Here is an 18,424-nt window from a genome sequence, read left to right as displayed (position 1 = left end):
ACGGACACATGGGCACACGGACACATGGGCACACGGACACATGGGCACACGGACACATGGGCACACGGACACATGGGCACACGGACACATGGGGACACGGACACATGGGCACACGGACACATGGGCACACGGACACATGGGGACACGGACACATGGGCACACGGACACATGGGCACACGGACACATGGGGACACGGACACATGGACACATGGACACATGGGCACATGGACACATGGGGACACGGACACATGGGCACATGGACACGGACACATGGGCACATGGACACAGGCACATGGTCACATGGACACATGGGCACATGGACCCGGCACATAGGCACATGGACACATGGGCACAAGGACACGGACGCATGGGCACATTAAATGTGTTTTTAAATGTGCTATACAAATAAAATTGACTTGACTTGACTTGACTTGACATGGTCACATGGGCACATGGACATGGACACGGGCATATGGTCACATGGACACACGCGCACATGGACACATGGACACATGGACACATGGGCACGTGGACACATGGGCAACAGGTACAGGAGTGGGCCATTCAGCCCTTCCAGCCCAGCCAGCACCGCCCTTCGATGTGATCATGGCTGATCATCCACAATCAGTACCCCATTCCTGCCTTCTCCCCATATACCCTTGAGCTCTATCTAACTCTCTTTTGAAAACACCAAATGAATTGGCCTCTACTGCCTTCTGTTGCATAGAATTCTACAGATTCACAACTCTCTGGGTCATCTCAGTTCCAAACAAAGATACTAGAGGAGCAAGATAGAGCACTCGACCCTAAAAACATTCAAGTATGTCAGTCTGAAGAAGGGTCTTGTCCCGAAACGTCACCCATTCCTTTTCTCCTGAGATACTGCCTGACCTGCTGAGTTACTCCAGCATTTTGTGAATAAATACCTTCGATTTGTACCAGCATCTGCAGTTATTTTCCTACACTAAAGTATGTCATGGCACCATTTTAGTAGGCAGAAACTTGCAGAAACATTTTAAAAGAAAAATAACAAAATCTGTGTATTGATAGATGAGATATATTCTGCATTTTAATGGTACCATCACATATACTGTTCCCCCAAAACACTGATTACACTGTGAGAGGCATAGCGAACGGCGGGTTTTGCTTACTAAAATGGCGGACGTTCCGCTCCTTTGCGTACTACACTTCAGTATAGACGATTTCAACGGAGTGGTTCATTTTGTTTCTCTAGTATCTTTGGTTCTACAGGGCCTAGCCCTTATTCGGGACTGACATGTGAAAGAATGCATCGACTGGGCTTGTATTCACTAGAATTTAGAAGGATGAGAGGGGATCTTATAGAAACATATAAAATTCTTGAAGGATTGGACAGGCTATATGCAGGAAAATGTTCCTGATGTTGGGTGAGTCCATAACTAGGGGTCACAGTTTAAAAATTAGGGGTGGGCCATTTAGGACTGAGATGAGGAAAAACTTATTCACCCAGAGAGTCGTGAATCTGTGGAATTCTCTGCCACAGAAGGCAGTGGAGGCCAATTCACTGGATGTTTTCAAGAGGGAGTTAGATTTAGCTCTTCGGGCTAACGGAATCAAGGGATATGGGGAGAAAGCAGGAATTGATTTTGGATGATCAGCCATGATCATATTGAATGACAGTGCTGGCTCAAAGGGCTGAATGGCCTACTCCTGCAAGGGTCTCGACCCGAAATGTCACCCATTCCTTCTCTCCAGAGATGCTGCCTGTCCTGCTGAGTTACTCCAACATTTTGTGTCTATCCGCGTGTCAATCGACCTTTCCTGGACACTGCACACGGACACAATAACAAAAAAGGCCCACCAGCAGCTTTTTTTCCTGAGAAGACTGAGGAAGTTTGGCGTGAATGCCAGCATCCTCACAAACGTCTACAGATGCACCATCGAGAGCCTGCTGACGGTCTGCATTACAGTCTGGTACGGGAACTGTTCTGCCCACAGCCACAAATCACTACAGAGAGTGGTGAAGACGGCACAGCACATCACTGGCAACTGTCTCCCGGCCATTCAGGACATTTTCTACCGGCGGTGCCTGCGGATGGCACGCAGCATCATCAAGGACCACAGCCACCCGTGAGCACGCAGGCTGTTCTCCTTGTTACCGTCAGGCAGACGATACAGGAGTATGGCTGCGCGTACCACCAGACTTAAGAACAGTTTCTACCATCAGGCCATCAGGCTTCTGAACTCATAAACACATTTCAAATCATATATGTTGATTATTTTTAATATTGTCTTTTTACCTATTTTTAATATTGTCTTTTTACCTTACTAATGCCATTTATTTATCCTTGGAATATTACTGCTGAGGTGACCCGTTGTCTTGTCAAATACATTTCATTGTACCGTTGACCTTGTGCCAACCTACATATGGCAAATAAATTTATTATTATTAACCAGCTTCCACAGTTCATTCATACCTACTGTATGTTGCTCTTGCTGCAAGGGGCGGAGTCTGTGCAAGGGAGGCGGGGTCAGCGTCAGGGGCGGGATTAGCGCGGGGGGGCGGGATCAGCGTCAGGGGCGGGGTTAGCGTCAGCGGCAGGATCAGCGCCAGCGGCGGGATCAGCGCCGAGGTGGGCGGGGTCATCGTCAGGAGCAATTTCAACGCCCGGGGGGGCGTGGTCAGCGTCAGGGGCGGGATCAGCGCCGGGGGGGGGGGGGGGGTGGAGTGCGGGGTCAGCGTCAGGGGCGGGATCAGCGCCGGGGGGGGGAGTGGGGCGGGGTCAGTGTCAGGGACGGGATCAGCGCCGGGTGGGGGGGGGCGGGGTCAGCGTCAGGGGCGGGATCAGCGTCAGGGGCGGGATCAGCGTCAGGAGCGGGATCAGCGCCCGGGGGGGGGCGGGGTCAGCGTCAGGGGCGGGGTCAGCGCCGAGGAGGGTGGGCGGGGTCATCGTCATGGGCGAGATCAGCGCCCGGGAGGGGCGGGGTTAGCGTCAGGGGCGGAATCAGCGCCGAGGTGGGCGGGGTCATCGTCAGGGGCGAGATCAGCGCCCGGGGGGGCGTGGCCAGGGCTGCGCGGGGCAGGCTGGGACTTGTAGTCAGCTGACCTTCTCTCCCCTCCCAGCAGTCCCCGCGCGGCGCGGTGCCATGGCGCCCACAATACAGAACGCTCAGCGGGACGACGGACACAGGTAGGCCCGGGGCTCGCTTTTACCTTTAAAAACATGCCAGACGGGTTGGTGATGCATCGAAGCGGGGTCCGAGTGATCGATGTACCCCAAAGCTCCGATTCAAACCACCCCCAAATCTCCTTGGGGATGGTGAACCCCACCATTGTCTGTGGGTGAACCCCACCATTGTCTGTGGGTGAACCCCTCTTGGGGTGAGCTCCCTCCCTCCCGCCGCTCCTTGCCCTTCCTCTGATCATCTAGGGGGAAAGCCCCCTCCGCGATCATCTGGGAGGGTAAGCTCGCTTCCCCCCCACCCCCCCACAGATCCACTGTGAGGTTAATGTGTAGGAAAGTCAAGTCAATTTTATTTGTATAGCACATTTAAAAACAACCCACGTTGACCAAAGCGCTGTACATCAGTTCAGGTACTAAGAACGAACTAGGTACTAGGAAAGAGCTTCTTGTACACAAACTGCTGCCGTTTTCCTTCCAGACAGGTGCAATTCAGCTACTGACAGTATCCCACATCAGAGTAGTATAAGAAAATAACTGCAGATGCTGGTACAAATCGAAGGTATTTATACACAAAATGCCTGAGTAACTCAGCGGGTCAGGCAGCATCTCAGGAGAGAAGGAATGGGTGACGTTTTGGGTCGAGACCCTTCAGACTGATGAAGTATCCCACATCAGAACACTGTTGGCTCAAGCACTCTCTCCAGAGTCACAGACACCTGGAGTGTTATTGAATACAATCCTGAGGGAGTCCTGAACTTTTACGAGCAACACCTGTAATGCAAAATGCCAATAATACGAGGCCTTGAATGCTTTACAATATTCAGTCTGAAGAAGGGTCTCGACCTGAAACGTCACCCATTCCTTCTCTCCTGAGATGCTGCCTGTCCTGCTGAGTTACTCCAGCATTTTGTGAAATAAATACCTTCGATTTGTACCCGCATCTGCAGTTATTTTCTTACAATATTCCAAGGCATTAATTAAAACCAGGGGTGTTATGCTCAATATTATGGCCCACATTTATCCCTCAAACAACATTTCTAGCGAGGAATCTGTTGGAGGGAACTTTAGATGCTGTTTACACTGAAGATAGACACAAACGTAACTCAGACGGACAGGCAGCATCTCTCTCTCTCTCTCGAATCTATAGAAGGGTCTCAACCCGAAACGTCACCCATTCCTTCTCTCCAGAGATGCTGCCTGACCCGCTGAGTTACTCCAGCATTTTGTGTCTATCCACTGAGGGTAAACTCCCCTCCCCCTCTGATTATCAAGGGGTAACTTCCCTCCTTCTGACCTTTGGGCGTAACCCACAAGTCCCTCTAACATCTTTGCATTTGCTCCATAACCCCCTCCCACCTCCTCCTCCACCCCTTAATCCTCTAGAACAGTGCTTCTTAAACTTCCACACCCAAGGGTGAATGAAATTATTTTGGGGTGAATGAAACTGGAGGGGTAAATGACCTAATTTATTCGGATATTTATTTTTTTTTTTCTCATAAGGGAGAATAAGATAAAATTTACCCAAAAACGTAAGAAAATTTAGTCGAGGGTGAATGAAATTTTGTGATAAAGACTCAAGGGTGAATGACACTGAAATAGTTTAAAAAGCACTGCTCTAGGAAGCACTGTCCCCTCTCCCCGATCGTCTGTGCCTAAGACACCAGTCCCCCTACCCTCTAGACATATGTCCTATCAACCCCAATCCCCACCCAGATCCTCTGGGGGTAACTCCCCCTCCCACCCCCGATCCTTCGGTTGAAAGTCCCCAATCCCCCTATCATCTGGGCATATGCCCCCCCCCCCCCCCCACAGATCCTCTCGCGGTGTACTGCCTTCTCCCTCTGATCCGTTAAAGGTGAGCTCCCTTCCCCCTGAACCTCTTGAAATTAGGGGGGAAGGGGGTAAGCTCTCTCCCCATCCCCGATTCTTCTGTGTCACTGAAGAAGGTTCCCGACCCAAAACGTTATCTATCCTTGTTCTCCAGAGTTGCTGCTTGATTTGCTGAGTTACTCCAGCATTTTGTGATTATCTTTTGCAATTCTTTTACTTCTTATATTTGTGTAAACAATCATAATTGTTACTGTGGAGGGAAAGGATGGATGACATTGTGGGTGAGGAACTTTGTTCAGTCTGAAGAACAACATCATCGATTCCCTCCATAGTTGCCGCTTGACCCGCTGTGTTTTGCCAACACTTATATTTTTTGTTCGAGATTCCAGCATCTACTGTCTCTTGTGTGTACATTTTATTATTGTTACCACCTAATCTTTCCTCATTGTCAATAGACAAAAGACAATAGGTGCAGGAGTAGGCCATTCGGCCCTTTGAGCCAGCACCACCATTCAATGTGATCATGGCTGATCATTCTCAATCAGTACCCTGTTCCTGCCTTCTCCCCATACCCCCTGACTCTGCTATCCTTAAGAGCTCTATCTAGCTCTCTTGAATGCATTCAGAGAATTGGCCTCCACTGCCTTCTGAGGCAGAGAATTCCACAGATTTACAACTCTCTGACTGAAAACGTTTTTCCTCATCTCCGTTCTAAATGGCCTACCCCTTATTCTTAAACTGTGGCCCTTGGTTCTAGACTCCCCCAACATTGGGAACATGTTTCCTGCCTCTAACGTGTCCAACCGCTTAATAATTTTATATCATCATATCATATATATATATATATAGCCGGAAACAGGCCTTTTCGGCCCACCAAGTCCGTGCCGCCCAGCGATCCCCGTACATTAACACTATCATACACCCACTAGGGACAATTTTTACATTTACCTATGTTTCGATATGTGTCAATGTGCACCTTACATGTGCTTTTTCATTGTCCTATTATGATTCACAACTATCGTATGAAGCTGCCAGTTAACATTTTTCATTTAATTTAGATGGGAAGGCAACCTTGACTTGAGCCCAATCTTACCCACTGGATACTGAATAGTCAAATCGCCTCTTTGATATTCAGCTATTGCGTATTTATTATTTTACGTGTCAAATTGATTCCTGTATTTTGAAGATAGACACAAAATACTGGGGTAACTCAGCGGGACAGGCAGCATCTCTGGGGAAAATGAATGGGTGACGTTTTGGGTCGAGAACCTTCTTCAGATCTTTTGCAATTCTTTTACTTATATTTATGTAAACATCCATAGTTGTTAGTGTGGATGGATGACATTGCAGGTGAAGGGTCTCGACCCGAAACGTTACCCATTCCTTCTCTCCAGAGATGCTGCCTGTCCCTCTGAGTTACTCCAGCATTTTGTGTCTATATCTTCGGTTTAAACCAGCATCTGCAGGTCCTTCCTATACATGTTTCCTCAGGCTCTGGTCCCTTTCCAATTTCTTGAAATTGATGGTTGAGAGAATAAGAATAAGTTTAAGAATAAGGGGTAGGCCATTTAGAACTGAGATGAGGAAAAACTTTTTCAGTCAGAGAGTTGCGAATCTGTGGAATTCTCTGCCTCAGAAGGCAGTGGAGGCCAATTCTCTCAATACATTCAAGAGAGAGCTAGATAGAGCTCTTAAGGATAGCGGAGTCAGGGGGTATGGGGAGAAGGCAGGAACGGGGTACTGATTGAGAATGATCAGCCATGATCACATTGAATGGCGGTGCTGGCTTAAAGGGCCGAATGGCCTCCTCCTGCACCTATTGTCTATTGTTGAGTATTTTTATGTACAATTATAACTAAGAGATATGGGGAGAAAGCAGGAACTGATTCTGGATGATCAGCCATGATCATATTGAATGGCGGTGCTGGCTCGAAGGGCTGAATGTCCTACTCCTGCACCTATTTAGGTGCAATTACCTCTGTCATATGTCCCGCCCCCAGTACCAGCTTAGTTGGGTCCCCTGCTAAGTGCGAAGAATTCGCTAAATTTTTCACCAACAAAGTTGAGAACATTAGAATGAACATTTCCCCTCCCACCCGTGACCTAGCTGTCTCACTAGTCTGTTCATCTAAATTGGACTGCTTCCAACCCGTCACTCTATCCTCCCTTGCAAAGCTTGTCTCCGCTATGAAACCTGCAACCTGCCCCCTTGATCCTGCCCCCACTGCCCTTCTGAAGGATGTCATTGCAATAGCCGGTCCCAGCATCCTCTCTATTATCAACAGTTCTCTGGCCACTGGCACTGTTCCAACCAGTTTCAAGCACGCGGTGGTCCAGCCCCTACTGAAAAAACCTAACCTAGACCCCACCTTGCCTAGCAACTACAGACCCATTTCCAAACTGCCATTCCTGTCAAAAGTCCTTGAAAAGGCAATTCTAAACCAATTAGTGCCCTACCTGCACCAAAACACCATCCTGGAAAGTTTCCAGTCAGGTTTCAGAGCCCACCACAGCACAGAGTCTGCCTTGTTGAAGGTACACAACAACCTGCTTCTCGCCATCGACACCGGCGACTGTGCAATCCTGCTCCTTCTCGACCTCAGCGCAGCGTTCAATACAGTGGACCACACCATCCTTATTGACCGTCTCCGGTACGCGTTTGGCATTGATGGCACTGCCCTGAGCTGGTTCGCTTCGTACCTCAAAGATAGGAGTTTCGCCATCAACATAGGCAGTTATTCCTCTGCTCCAGCTAGCCTCTCCTGCGGAGTTCCACAAGGCTCCATCCTAGGCCCCATTCTCTTCTCTCTATACATGCTCCCCCTTGGCCAAATCATTCAAAGGCACGGCATTTCTTTCCACTGCTATGCCGATGACACTCAGCTGTACCTCCCCCTGAAACCCAACAACCAGTCAAATTTAAACAGCCTCTTACACTGCCTTGAGGACATAAAATGTTGGATGGCACAGAACTTCCTCCAATTAAATGAGAGCAAGTCTGAGGTCATCCTATTCGGCCCCCCCGACTCCATCAAATCGATAACAGGCAATCTTGGAAGTCTATCCTGCCTAGTCAAACCGCATGTCAAAAACCTTGGCATGATATTTGACTCTGCATTAAAATTTGATAAGCAAGTCAACGCTGTGGTAAAAGCCAGCTTCTTCCAACTTCGAACCATAGCTAAAATCAATCCTTTCCTCCAATTCGACGACACAGAAAAAATCATTCACGCTTTCATTTCCTCCCGCCTAGACTACTGCAACTCCCTATACACTGGGATCAGCCAATCTTCCCTGTCCCGCCTGCAACTGGTCCAAAACGCCGCAGCGAGACTCCTGACGGGTACCCGTAAAAGGGACCACATCACCCCGATTCTGGCCTCTCTCCACAGGCTCCCTGTACGGTACAGAATCAACTTCAAGCTCCTCCTATTCACGTATAAAGCCCTAAATGGACATTCCCCCCCCCCCCTACATCAAAAATCTTCTAACCCCCCTCTCTAACTCCAGGTCCCTCAGGTCAGCCGACTTGGGGCTACTCACTATCCCGCGGTCTAGGCTTAAGCTCAGGGGTGACCGCGCTTTTGCGGTTGCAGCTCCTAGACTGTGGAACAGCATCCTTCTCCCCATCAGAACTGCCCCCTCCATCGACTCCTTTAAGTCCAGGCTCAAAACCTATTTCTACTCCCTAGCGTTTGAGGCTCATTGAGGAGGCGCTGTGAACTGTTTGCGTGCTACTGTATGTTTCATTTTTATCCTTAGTACCTAATCAGATGTACAGCACTTTGGTCAACGTGGGTTGTTTTTAAATGTGCTATACAAATAAAATTGACCTATGTTTTCTTTTCCTTCATAACTCCAGATTATTAGCTCCAAATCCACCAATTTACTCTAGGTAGGCACAAAATGCTGGAGTAACTCAGCGGGTCAAGCGGCATTTCTGGAGGGAAGGAATGGGTGACGTTTCGGGTCGAGACCCTTCTTTAGACTGCCCTCCGACAAGAAGTTCTCCATTAATATACTGTTGTTCAGCTTGCACTGAATCCAGTCCTTGAATAAACTCCAACAGGACATCAACCTCCAAATGCGCAGAGTTCTTTTGAACATTTCTTTGGAATCCATCCCCATTCTGAAGAAGGGTCTCGACCCGAAACGTCACCCATTCCTTCTCTCCTAGATGCTGCACGACCTGCTGAGTTACTCCAGCATTTTGTGATACCTTCGATTTGTACCAGCATCTGCAGTTATTTTCCTACCCATTTTACCATGTATCGTTTGATGTCACAGGATAATTGTTTCCCCCCCCCCCCCCCCCCTTTCAATTACTGGTACTCCAGTATTCTTACCCTTCCCTGTTACTTGTGCATTTACTTCCCCACCTTGTGTATTAGTCTACATTACTTTAGAGATACTGCGTGGTATCACGCCCTTCGGCCGAGTCCATCGATTCCACGCTGGCCAGTGGAGTACATTAACACTATCCTACACTCTAGGGACAATTTTACAAATTTTACCAAAGTCAATGAATCTACAATCCTGTACGTCTTTGGAAGAAACTGGAGCACTCGGAGAAAATCCAGATGGTCACGGGGAGAATGTACAAACCTTGCACAGATACCCGTAGTCAGGATCGAACCTGGGTCTTTGGCGCTGTAAGGCAGCGACTTTACTGCGCTGTGCTGCCCTATTAGTGATTGATTACAATTCCTATTCTGCTTCAAAACACAAGGCAAATCGTTGTTATTCTTTGATTTCTCAAATCTTACAATGGCTGTAACAAAAAAGTGCAGACACAAAACGCCGGAGTAGATCGGCAGGTCTGGCAGCATCCCTGGAGAACATGGATAGGTGACGTTTGGGTCGGGACCCTTCTCAGCACAGGTTGTCCAGGGATACTGCCTGACTCGCTGAGTTATTCCAGCGCTTTGTGTCTTCTTTTTGTCAACCAGTATCTGCAGCCCCTTGTTTCTACAAGGGGTGTAATAATCTATTTTCAGAATCCCTTCCTGTTGCTATTTTACTGCTGTATCACAGCTTTATATGGCAAAGTAAGTGCAGCTCACCAATTTATTTGCTACAAACCACTTACTTTTACACATGCACTCTAGCCTTGCCATAGATTGCATTTCTCCTGCCTGATGTATCCTCTTACTTAATGCCCTTAATCCTCAGTCCCTCGTGCTTCATCCTCTTCTTGGCTTCATCTGGTTTTCTTCGCAGCAAATTTCTAGACCAGGTCACGGGGAAAACGTACAAACTCTGTACAGACAGCAGCCGTAGTCAGGATCGAATAAGGGTCTCTGGCACTGTGAGGCAGTAACTCTACCGCTGCGCCACCCTTGTTAATTTTATATTTTTTATACATTTTCATTAACCAAAGATATTTAACGGTTTGGGGAGAAAGGGAACATGGAATTAGGTCACAAGTCAGCCACTATTTAATTGAATAGGATAAGCTTCACGAGGAGGAAGATTAAATAGGAGCTTGAGGGTCATCATTTTCACACAGAGTGATGGCTATGTGGACACAAAATGCTGGAGTAACTCAGCGGGTCAGGCAGCTTCTCGGGAGAGAAGGAATGGGTGACGTTTCGGGTCGAGACCCTTCTTCAGACTCGACCCGAAACGTCACCCATTCAATAGACAATAGACAATAGGTGCAGGAGGAGGCCATTCGGCCCTTTGAGCCAGCACCGCCATTCAATGTGATTATGGCTGATCATTCTCAATCAGTACCCCGTTCCTGCCTTCTCCCCATACCCCCTGACTCCGCTATCCTTAAGAGCTCTATCCAGCTCTCTCTTGAATGCATTCAGAGAATTGGACTCCACTGCCTTCTGAGGCAGAGAATTCCACAGATTCACAACTCTCTGACTGAATTTTTTTTTCCTCATCTCAGTTCTAAATGGCCTACCCCTTATTCTTAAACTGTGGCCCCTTGTTCTGGACTCCCCCAACATTGGGAATATGTTTCCTGCCTCTAACGTGTCCAACCCCTTAATAATCTTATACGTTTCGATAAGATCTCCTCTCATCCTTCTAAATTCCAGTGTATACAAGCCATTCCTTCTCTCCCGAGATGCTGCCTGATCCGCTGAGTTACTCCAGCATTTTGTGTCTAGCTTTGATTTAAACCAGCATCTGCAGTTTTGTTTCCTGCCGTTGGAGGTGGTTGAGGCAAGTTCTGTAACAGCACTGGGACAGGTACATGGATAGGAAAGGTTCAGAGGTATATGGGCCAAATTGGACGAGCTTTGATAGGGTATCTTGGTCAGCATGGATGAGTTGGGCCTGTTTCCATGGTGCATGATTCTGACTTGGAATTAATTATACGTAAATCTGGTAAATGAATATTGAATGACTATGCTTTGAAGCAGGTGCGTAAGTATTTGCTGCCTTTTTTATTGGCCATTTTGCTGGCCAGAACTGTATGATGAATGTTGGCATACTGAAGGCTTGTGCTCCTTTCTCTTCATCATTGTGTTTCAGGTCCAATGCACACAGAGCAGCACCTGAGAGGTAAGTGATGCAGTGCCCACCACTCACCATTTTCACTCGCCAAGCAAAAGCTTCCGCCTCCACTCTTTAAGCTTTCTCTCCCCACCCCCTGCCCCACATTCAGTCTGAAGAAGGTTCCCACCAGAAACAACGCCTATCCACGTTCTCCAGAGATGCTGCCTGACCCCGTTGAATTACTCCAGTACTTTGTGTCTTTAAAAAAAATAAACCAGCATCTGCAGTTCCCTGTTTTCACAGGCTGAGTGTCCTCAGTGCAATACATGTCTGTCTCCCTTTTTTTCCTGACGATAGATGCAAAGTGCTGGAGTAACTCAGCGGGTCAGGCAGCATCTCTGGAGAAAAAGCATGGGTTACATTTCGGGTTGGGACTCTCCTGACTGGTAAATCCTGTTTTTTTCTCCTGTTATGGCAGAGTCGTATAACTAATAGGAAAGGCCGAACAAAGTTAGGTTTATTTTTCAGGGAAGAAGTAAATAAGCTGAACAGTGACCTTTAATTTAGTTTAGTTTAGAGGTACGGCATGGAAGCAGCCCCTGTGGTTCACAGATGACCAGCGATCCCTGTACACTAGCCCCAAACTACATACTAGGGACAATTGACAATTTTTACCAAAGCCAATTAACCTACACGCCTGCAAATCTTTGGAGTGTGGGAGGAAACCGGAGCACCCGGGGAAAAACCACGCGATCACAGAGAGCACGCACAAACTCTGTCGGAAGGAACTGAAGATGCTGGTTTAAACCAAAGATAGACTGGAGTAACTCAGCGGGACAGACAGCATCTCTGGAGAAAAGGAATAAGATACGATAGAAAATGTAATCTATTTCTTTTCTCTAGAGATGCTGTCTGACCCACTACGTAGAAACTCAATTGCCTACAAACTACATTAACCTGTTTGAAGATGTTAGGATTTTGAAAGGTTTTGATTGGCTGGTTTCAAGACAGTTACTAAATCAAGTGGAAATTCAAGAGAACATGCCAAGGATGGGCTGCACGTTTAGAGACACAGCGCGGAAACAGGCCCTTCGGCCCACCGGTTCCGCGCCGACCAACGATCCCCGCGCATTAACACTATCCTACCACCCACTAGGGACAATTTTTACATTTACCAAATTTACCAATTTAATTTACCGATTAACCTACATACCTGTATGTCTTTGGAGTGTGGGAGGAAACTGAAGATCTCGGGGAAAACCCACACAGGTCACGGGGAGAATGTACAAACTCCGTACAGACAGCACCCAGTCAGGATGGAACCCGGGTCTCTGGCGCTGCATTCACTGTAAGGCAGCAACTCTACTGCTGCGCCACCGTGACCGCCACTTAATTATCTCTTAATTGTCTCTTGTAAATTATTTCTCAGTTAAATAGGAAAAAGAAACACAATAAAATGCGAATGTTGTCAATCTAAAATTTATTTTTAAAATGGTGCTGGAAATTCTCAGCGAATCTGACAACAACTGTGGAGAGAGAGAGGAGCAGAATTAATACTTCAGGTCTGTTCTGATCAAAATTATCACCCTTGAAACATTAACCGCCTCTCTTTCAACAGAATGCTGCCTGATCTGAAAATATTCAGCATTTGCAGTTTCTATGGAGGTTTCACACAGAGACAATAGACAATAGACAATAGGTGCAGGAGTAGGCCTTTCAGCCCTTCGAGCCAGCACCGCCATTTAATGCGATCATGGCTGATCACTCTCAATCAGTACCCCGTTCCTGCCTTCTCCCCATACCCCCTCACTCCGCTATCCTTAAGAGCTCTATCCAGCTCTCTCTTGAAAGCATCCAACGAACTGGCCTCCACTGCCTTCTGAGGCAGAGAATTCCACACCTTCACCACTCTCTGACTGAAAAAGTTCTTCCTCATCTCCGTTCTAAATGGCCTACCCCTTATTCTTAAACTGTGGCCCCTTGTTCTGGACTCCCCCAACATTGGGAACATGTTTCCTGCCTCTAATGTGTCCAATCCCCTAATTATCTTATATGTTTCAATAAGATCCCCCCTCATCCTTCTAAATTCCAGTGTATACAAGCCTAATTGCTCCAGCCTTTCAACATACGACAGTCCCGCCATTCCGGGAATTAACCTAGTGAACCTACGCTGCACGCCCTCAAGAGAGTGGTGAATCTGTGGAATTCTCTGCCACAGAAGGTAGTTGAGACCAGTTCATTGGCTATATTTAAGAGGGAGTTAGATGTGGCCCTTGTGGCTAAAGGGATCAGGGGGTATGGAGAGAAGGCAGGTACGGGATACTGAGTTGGATGATCAGCCATGATCATATTGAATGGCGGTGCAGGCTCGAAGGGCCGAATGGCCTACTCCTGCACCTATTTTCTATGTTTCATTCGCTGGAATGTTAGTCTAAGCTTTAGTTTGTAGTTCTATGTCATAGGTTCCTGCTTATTTTTAACCCACGCTGTTTTTAAGCTTGATTAATGGATCAATTACTCTTTAAATTGTCAGCTCCATTGTGAGGTTGGGGGTGTGGGTGCAAGTCTAATACAGTCAAGACTTGAGGGGCCTGACAGTGACCTTCATAGAGTCATACAGTGTGGAAACAGGCCCTTCCGCCCAACATGCCCATGCCAACCAACATGCCCCACCCACACCAGTCCTACCTGCCTATGTTTGGCCCATATCCCTCTAAACCTATCCTATCCATGTACTTGTCCAATGTTTTTATTAAGATGGTGTGACTATACCTGTCTCAGCAGATCATTCCATATACCTACCACCCTTTGTGTAAAAAGAAAATTGCCCCTCAGGTTCCTATTAAATCTCCCCCCTCACCCTAAACCATGTAATCTGATTCTCGATTCCCCTACTCTGGGTAAAAGACTGTGCATTACCTTCTATCCCTCTCATGATTTTGTACAACCCTATAAAATCATCCCTAATCCTCCTGCAATCCAAGGAATCCATGTCCTAGCCTGCTCAACCTCCCCCTAAAGCTCATGCCTTCCAGTCCTGGCAACATCCTCGTACATCTTCTCTGCGCCTTTTCCAGCTTAACAGCATCTTTCCTACAGCAGGGGGCCAAAACTGAACACAATACTGTAAATGTGGCCTCGCCAATGTTCTGTACCTCCATCGAGAATCTAGTTTTGTGGCTCCCGGCTAAAAATGCTTAGACTATGGGGTGGTGGTGGGAAGACCCAGCACTGAGCTTTGTGTTTGGGTCTGATAAACTTCAGCCAGCAGGGGAATGCCAAAGGGGGTCAGACTGTGGAGGTTGGATTGATGAGTCACTGGCAGTGTTGCGGTGCTAATTGTTTAGGTGCCGGAGCTGTCACTGGTGCCGGTGCGGCCGCTGTTAAATTCCCCGCTAGTTAAAATTTCCCACTGTTTATTTTAGACAATAGACAATAGGTGCAGGAGGAGGCCATTCGGCCCTTCGAGCCAGCACCGCCATTCAATGTGATCATGGCTGATCATTCTCAATCAGTACCCTGTTCCTGCCTTCTCCCCATACCCCCTGACTCCGCTATCCTTAAGAGCTCTATCTAGCTCTCTCTTGAATGCATTCAGAGAATTGGCCTCCACTGCCTTTTGAGGCAGAGAATTCCAGAGAAATTTGACCTTTTTTTTACAGAGGTGCCAGGGCGGCGCTCCGGTGAGCTCCGGCAGCACTGCCCCCCCTGGTCACTGACTCTGGGAATTATTGGGGCTAGGAAGTCCTGATCCACTTGGAACTCCATTTTAGTTTAGTTTAGAAATACAGCGCGGAAACAGGCCCTTCGGCCCACCTTGTCCGCACCGACCAGCGATCTCCGCACATTAACACTATCCTACACGCACTAGAGACAATTTACACATATCAAGCCAATTAATCTACAAACCTGTACGTCTTTGGAGTGTGGGAGGAAACCGAAGATCTCTGAGAAAAGTCACAGGGAGAACGTACCAACTCCGTACAGACAGTACCTGTAGTCGGGATGGAACCCGGGTCTCTGGCGCTGTAAGGCAGCAACTCTACAGTTGCGCCACCGTGGCTGCCCTGGCTCCGCGCCAGTGTTGACTTTTGTTTTGCTCCATGACTGCGTGTTAATATATATCTGCTTCTTTCCAGGTCCGGAGTTGTGTGTCGGGTCAAATACTGCAATTCACTGCCCGATATTCCCTTTGACCCCAAATTTGTGACATATCCGTTTGATCCCAACAGGTATGATAATAGTTGTTTCTGTTTAGTTTAGAGATACAGCACGGAAACAGGCCCTGAAAGGTTTAGGTCAGGTTCTTCTTCTTGCGTGTGAGGCAGCAGAAATTATGTAACGCCCTCCAGGCGCTGTGGCCAGTGCAACGTGCTGTTGTCGAGGGCCGTGAGGTCTACCCCTCCACCAGGGGGACGGAGGACAGTGCAGTCGAGAATGCCGTGCTGCGCTGTTTGCTGGTCTGCTCCACACACGCAGGCTGCTGATGGACGCAACCCCCAGTGATGCATGTTGGTGTTGAACCGGCCGACCCCTGTGTGGAGCCGGTTCAGGGCGACCCACTCTTTGCGGGGCATGTTGACAAGGAAGAACTGCTTCCAATGTCTGAAGGATAGACAGCTTGAGGGTGCGGGGAGTGGTGAAGATCTGGAATGTTCTGTGATGGTTGAATGATACAGATTAGAGAAGCCTTCAAAAGGGTCTTTGACACAATACTTGATGGAGGGAAGTAATTGCAGCAGTTAGGGGGCCCAAGAGATGGATAGAACAAGATTACTGTCGACAACATCTTAAACTGATTGTTTAGTTTAGAGGTTCAGCGCGGAAACAGGCCCTTCGACCCACCGAGTCCACGCAACCGGCGATCCCCGCATACTAGCACTGTCCTACACACTAGGGACAATTTACAATCCTTACCAAAGCCAATTAACCTACTAACCTGTACGTCTTTGGAGCGTGGGAAGAAACTGGAGCACCCAGGGAAAACCCACGCAGTCACGGAGAGAACGTACAAACTCCATACAGACAGCACCCGTAGTCAGGATCAAATCCGAGTCTCTGGCGCTGTGAGGCAGCAACTCTACCGCTGCGCCACCGTGCTCCTTCTGCAACGTACGATGCTTTACTTTGACAACACTGAACTTTTTTTCCCAATTTATTTCCCAGGTTTGTACAGTATAAAGCTACCTCCCTTGAAAAACAGCACAAACATGAACTGTTGACAGAGCCAGATCTAGGAGTGGTGATTGATCTGATTAATCCAGATACGTACAGGATCGATAACAATGGTAAGTCCCTGACCAGCAGCAATACCTCTGTTATTGGGACTGTGTAACTGATCCCGCCTGTGTATCTGGGCCCAATCCATATCCCTGTTGCATTCTTTTAGAATAATAGAAAATAGGTGCAGGAGTAGGCCATTCGGTCCTTCGAGCCATTCAATATGATCATGGCTGATCATCCAAAATCAGTACCCCGTTCCTGCTTTTTCCCCATATCCCTTGATTCTGTTAGCCCTAAGAGGGCTAATATAGCCTAAGAGAGTCTGAGGGCTATCTAACACTCTTGAAAACGTCCAGTGAATTGATCTCCACTGCCTTCTGTGGCAGAGAATTCCACAGATTCACAACTCTCTGGGTGAAAAAGTTTTTCCTCATCTCAGTCATAAATGGCCTTCCCCTTATTCTTAAACTGTGACCCCTGGTTCTGGACTCCCCCGACATCGGGAACATTTTTTCTGCATCTAGCCTGTCCAATCCCTTAAGAATTTTATATTTTTCTATAAGATCCCCTCTCATCCTTCTAAATTCCAGCGAATATAAGCCCAGTCGATCCATTCTTTCATTATATGTCAGTCCCGCCATCCCGGGAATTCACCTGGTGAACCTACGCTGCACTCCCTCAATAGCAAGGATGTCCTTCCTCAAATTAGGAGACCAAAACTGCACACAATACTCCAGGTGTGGTCTCACCAGGGCCCTGTACAACGCAGTAGGACCTCCTTGCTCCGATACTCAAATCCTCTCGCTACGAAGCTTTTCTTTGGCGTCGGAAGTGGGAACAGTCTTTCCGCACTGCCCTGCGCTGTAACGTTAGCTGCCTTCCTTCACATTAGCGACGTTAAAACGTCTCCCTCCACTCTCCTTCAAATAGCGTCGACCCGTTCCTCAAAAAACACAAACCCTTGGGTCTGAAGAAGGGTCTCGGCCCGAAACGTCGCCCATTCCTTCTCTCCAGAGATGCTGCCTGTCCCGCTGTTATTCCGGCATTTTGTGTGTAGCTTTGGCGTAAACCATCATCTGCAGTTCCTTCAGGTGTTCTGTCTACTTCTCTTTTCCAGTACTCCTCGACATTGCAGATGAGAAATTACTGGAGGAAGAAATTCAGGCACCGACCAGTTCCAAACGGTAAGTGATCGGTTGCACCCTGTAATTCGTGGCCAGGGGTGTCTTTCAGTGGTTTGCACTGTTCTGCCTGGCAAGGAGGCCACTTTTCTTCCTCTTGAATTCTGCATGGGTGTGACTCGGGGTTGCTGCATAGAGCTGAAAGGTGGGGGGTGGAGGGGGTGTTTAATGTTGGAGTGTGGGATTCAGTCTACCTTCAAGATAGACCGTAAAATGCTGGAGTAACTCAGCGGGTCAGTAACTACCACTGTTTGGTATCTACCACAGTAACTACCACTGATTGGTATCTACCACAGTAACTACCACTGAAGGATCACTGCCTTGAAAGTTCGTAAGTTCATAAGTGATAGGAGCAGAATTAGGCCATTCAGCCCATCATGCCTACTCCGCCATTCAATAATGGCTGAACTATCCTTCCCCCTCAACCCCATTCTCCTGCCTTCTGCCCACAACCCCTGACACCCGTACCGATCGAAAGCTTGGCTGTTTCTCCTCCACAGATGTTGCCTGACCTGCTGAGTATCCCCTGAATTTTCCGTTTTATTGTTTGCCTCCCACCAATGTCTTGACCTG

At 47.9% G+C, this 18,424-nt stretch overlaps 1 protein-coding gene across 1 annotated transcript in view; it reads left to right on the top strand.

The window, feature by feature from the left end:
• Positions 1 to 3,088: 3,088 nt before the first annotated feature.
• The window catches only part of paf1 (PAF1 homolog, Paf1/RNA polymerase II complex component), a 32,156-nt gene continuing 16,820 nt past the window's right edge, over positions 3,089 to 18,424 (top strand). Inside the window, exons 1-5 of the mRNA XM_078430881.1 lie at positions 3,089 to 3,170; positions 11,484 to 11,513; positions 15,587 to 15,679; positions 16,614 to 16,735; positions 17,788 to 17,854. Of these exons, the coding sequence (XP_078287007.1) occupies positions 3,127 to 3,170; positions 11,484 to 11,513; positions 15,587 to 15,679; positions 16,614 to 16,735; positions 17,788 to 17,854 (356 nt within the window). The 5' untranslated portion in view covers positions 3,089 to 3,126. The remainder of the gene's footprint in view (positions 3,171 to 11,483; positions 11,514 to 15,586; positions 15,680 to 16,613; positions 16,736 to 17,787; positions 17,855 to 18,424) is intronic.

Source organism: Rhinoraja longicauda, chromosome 41, assembly GCF_053455715.1.
Source record: "Rhinoraja longicauda isolate Sanriku21f chromosome 41, sRhiLon1.1, whole genome shotgun sequence".
Lineage (NCBI taxonomy): Eukaryota > Metazoa > Chordata > Chondrichthyes > Rajiformes > Arhynchobatidae > Rhinoraja > Rhinoraja longicauda.
Note: the sequence above shows the minus strand (reverse complement) of the source record. Positions and strands in the feature narration are given on the sequence as shown.